General features: G+C 35.4%; 1 protein-coding gene across 1 annotated transcript in view; it reads left to right on the forward strand.

Annotated features, from left to right (window-relative positions):
* Positions 1 to 2,893, forward strand: part of LOC128248302 (uncharacterized) — a 55,894-nt gene extending 53,001 nt beyond the window's left edge. Inside the window, exon 2 of the mRNA XM_052969119.1 lies at positions 2,383 to 2,893. Coding sequence (XP_052825079.1) covers positions 2,383 to 2,817 — 435 coding nt within the window. The 3' untranslated portion in view covers positions 2,818 to 2,893. The remainder of the gene's footprint in view (positions 1 to 2,382) is intronic.
* Positions 2,894 to 3,009: the final 116 nt, after the last annotated feature.

Consider the following 3,009-nt stretch of genomic DNA (forward strand, 5'->3'; position numbering starts at 1 on the left):
CTGATTTGGCAGAGTTTCTACAGCTGGATGCCCTTCCTAACGCCAACCACTCCGAGAGTGTAGTGGGTGCTTTTACGTGCCACCGGCACGAAGGCCACTCAGGAGGTACTGGCAATGGCCACGCTCGAAATGGTGTATTTTACGTGCCACCTGCACAGGAGCCAGTCCAGCGGTACTGGCAAAAATATATATTATATATATACCCGAAATATATAATACAAAACCCTAACCACCTTCGCCTGTGTGTGATTAGAAGCTTGGGATCTATTTTAAAACGGGGGCGCTAGTATTTTCTTAACGAAACACTAACGAAACACTTTGAAACTTGGGACACTGGTAGAATGTGTCATATAAAACATCTTTTACTCTTAGTCTTCTTAACAAAAAAAAAGGAATTCGCAAGTTATTCCATGTAAAAGTTGTCGTATTTCTGTAATTTCAACCAATCACTGACGTCTATTCAGCTGAATAGAGTTTACTGCTGGGCGGTCATAAAAATGTTATTTCCTGTGACATATTTCATCCGGTTTAATCGTAATTTATACGCATATATTGTTTATATAATAAATTACACTGTGCGTATCTATGTGTGTAACAATTTTAGAGTTCGGATTCTAGAGTTAGGGTTAGGGTTAGGGTTACGGTTACGGTTAACAGTCTAGTTAGGGTTAGGGGATTAATACGATATACACCGTTACAGCGCTAACTGTTTTCAACTGAATAGACGTCAGTGATTAGTAGAAATTATCGAAATAAGACAATTTTTTACATGAAATAAATTCGAATACAAAAATATTTTTCTGTTCTATAACACAAAATAGATAAGTATACGAAGTTTGAAAGTCTTTCCGTACCAAAAACACTACATAAAACATAAATGAAAACTGGCGCCCCGTTTTAAAATAGATCCGAAGCTTGCTTCCCAACAACATGGTTTTGGGTTCTGTCCCACTGCGTGACGCCTTGGGCAAATGTTATCTAATATAGCCTCAGACCGACCAAAGCCTTGTGAGTGGATTTGGTAGACTGAAAATGAAAGTAGCCCGTCGTATGTATTTGTGTGTCTGTGTTTATCCCCCATCACAGCTTCTCAACCAGTGTTAGAGTAACGTCCCGTAATTTAATGGTTCTAAAAGTCGTGGGGTCGATTCATTCGACAAAAAATTCTACGAAGCGGATGGCCGCAGTCAAATGACTGAAACAAGTAAAAGAAAATAAAAGAAAATTAGAGTCGAGTTCCATGAATCATTGACTGACTATAAAATTAACGAAAACAATAAAGTAATAATTATGTTATTCTTTAAAATTAATTAACGTGTTTAATGGAATTACCTCATTAAATAGAAATAGCAAATTTCAAAAGCGGTAATTTTCTTCATTTCTCTAAAAATTAATTTGTCTTCCTCTCATATAGAGGCATAGTGGTTTTGCGAATAGTGTGTGACCTCCGAATGTATGAGTTATTATCATATCCATTTCCTGGTTTTGCTGTGTTTCTAAGCAAATATTTAATTTTGCTTGTCTTTCCTTCTTTTTGCGGTTAGAGGCAGGTAACAACATTTTCTCGTTACATCAAACTCACGTAAAAAAAAAATAATACTCTTTCTACCTTAAACAGACAAAGAACGGCCAGTGAAATAATAGTCGTTTCATACGTATATATACATGCATGCATGTATGTTTATATGTGTGTACGTATGTGTGTAAATATGTATGAATATATAAATGCATAAATACAATTATAAATAAGGGCAAAAAGAAAACAATTTCTTTGCCAATATGTTGAATAATAGACACTAAATCGTCTAACCACATAAAATATTTTCACTTGTATTATTACACCACGTGCCGAAACGAGGAAAGCAAGCTGACGGAAATTCATAAAAATATAGTTATCTCCGAATCGGTTCCGATTTCTGGATTAATCCAAGAAGGATTTTTCCTTTTATCAGCTAACTGGCCCAAAACTCACACATAACAAAACGATGGAATATATCGGTTATCGCTATATAGGTTATGGTTTTTTTTTTTTGGGGGGGGGGGGTCTTCGAATTCTTCCATTCAAGAAGGGTTTGGTTTCTTACAAAGTAAAATGCTCAGTCGCTGGATTTCAAATAACATCAACAATCATAAGTTATAATTTTGAATTTTAGAATCCTTATATACAATGTTTTCCCGGCTATAATCATAGCCTGAATTCGCAAATTTCTTGTTAAACTTATCACTTTCTTTGTCCCCGGTCTTCGGGATTAACTTTGACACTTAGTGACTTACATAAATACACAATGGCGATGAATGCACATTTAAATTTATAATGTATGTATGTTTATCATGCTTACGTTTTATTATGAAACCTGATAATTGTCTCTCTTCTCTTTTCAGTTTAGTATGTTCGAGTTTCTCTCTTGGTTTAGCGCCGACAACCTGAAATATATATTAACCACAGTAGCAGTCATTGTGGGTTTAATTGCGTTCCTATGTGTCTTCAAGAAAATAGATGCGATTTGCCAGTGTATAACATGTTGCTGTAAATTCTTCAATTTTGATTCCCTCCCCAACATCAATGCAAACAATTCTCCTCGTTGCAACAAGGTTTTCTCGTCGAATTGGTTACGAAACAGATTTCGTCGCAGCGGCCGATCTCGAACAATCACGCGAATCCCTAAAGCAATGAATCCACGATCCCGACCTGTCATCAACCAGCGTACTACACATACAGTGCTTCACCGCACCGTACCAGTAATTAGACACGGAATGCCGATGAGATTCCCTTCAAGGCGACCGATTAAGATTTCAACGTTAAAGTTTCCTGTTTGACCATCATGAAATAACTTTTTAGAAGATGATCATCATCATCTTAACGCCATAGACACATGCATACATATACATATACATATACATACATACATACATACATACATACATACATACATATATATATATACATACATATATATATATATATACATACATATATATATATATATATATACATATATATATATATAT

The sequence above is a fragment of the Octopus bimaculoides genome, chromosome 7 (genome assembly GCF_001194135.2).
Source record: "Octopus bimaculoides isolate UCB-OBI-ISO-001 chromosome 7, ASM119413v2, whole genome shotgun sequence".
Taxonomy (NCBI): domain Eukaryota; kingdom Metazoa; phylum Mollusca; class Cephalopoda; order Octopoda; family Octopodidae; genus Octopus; species Octopus bimaculoides.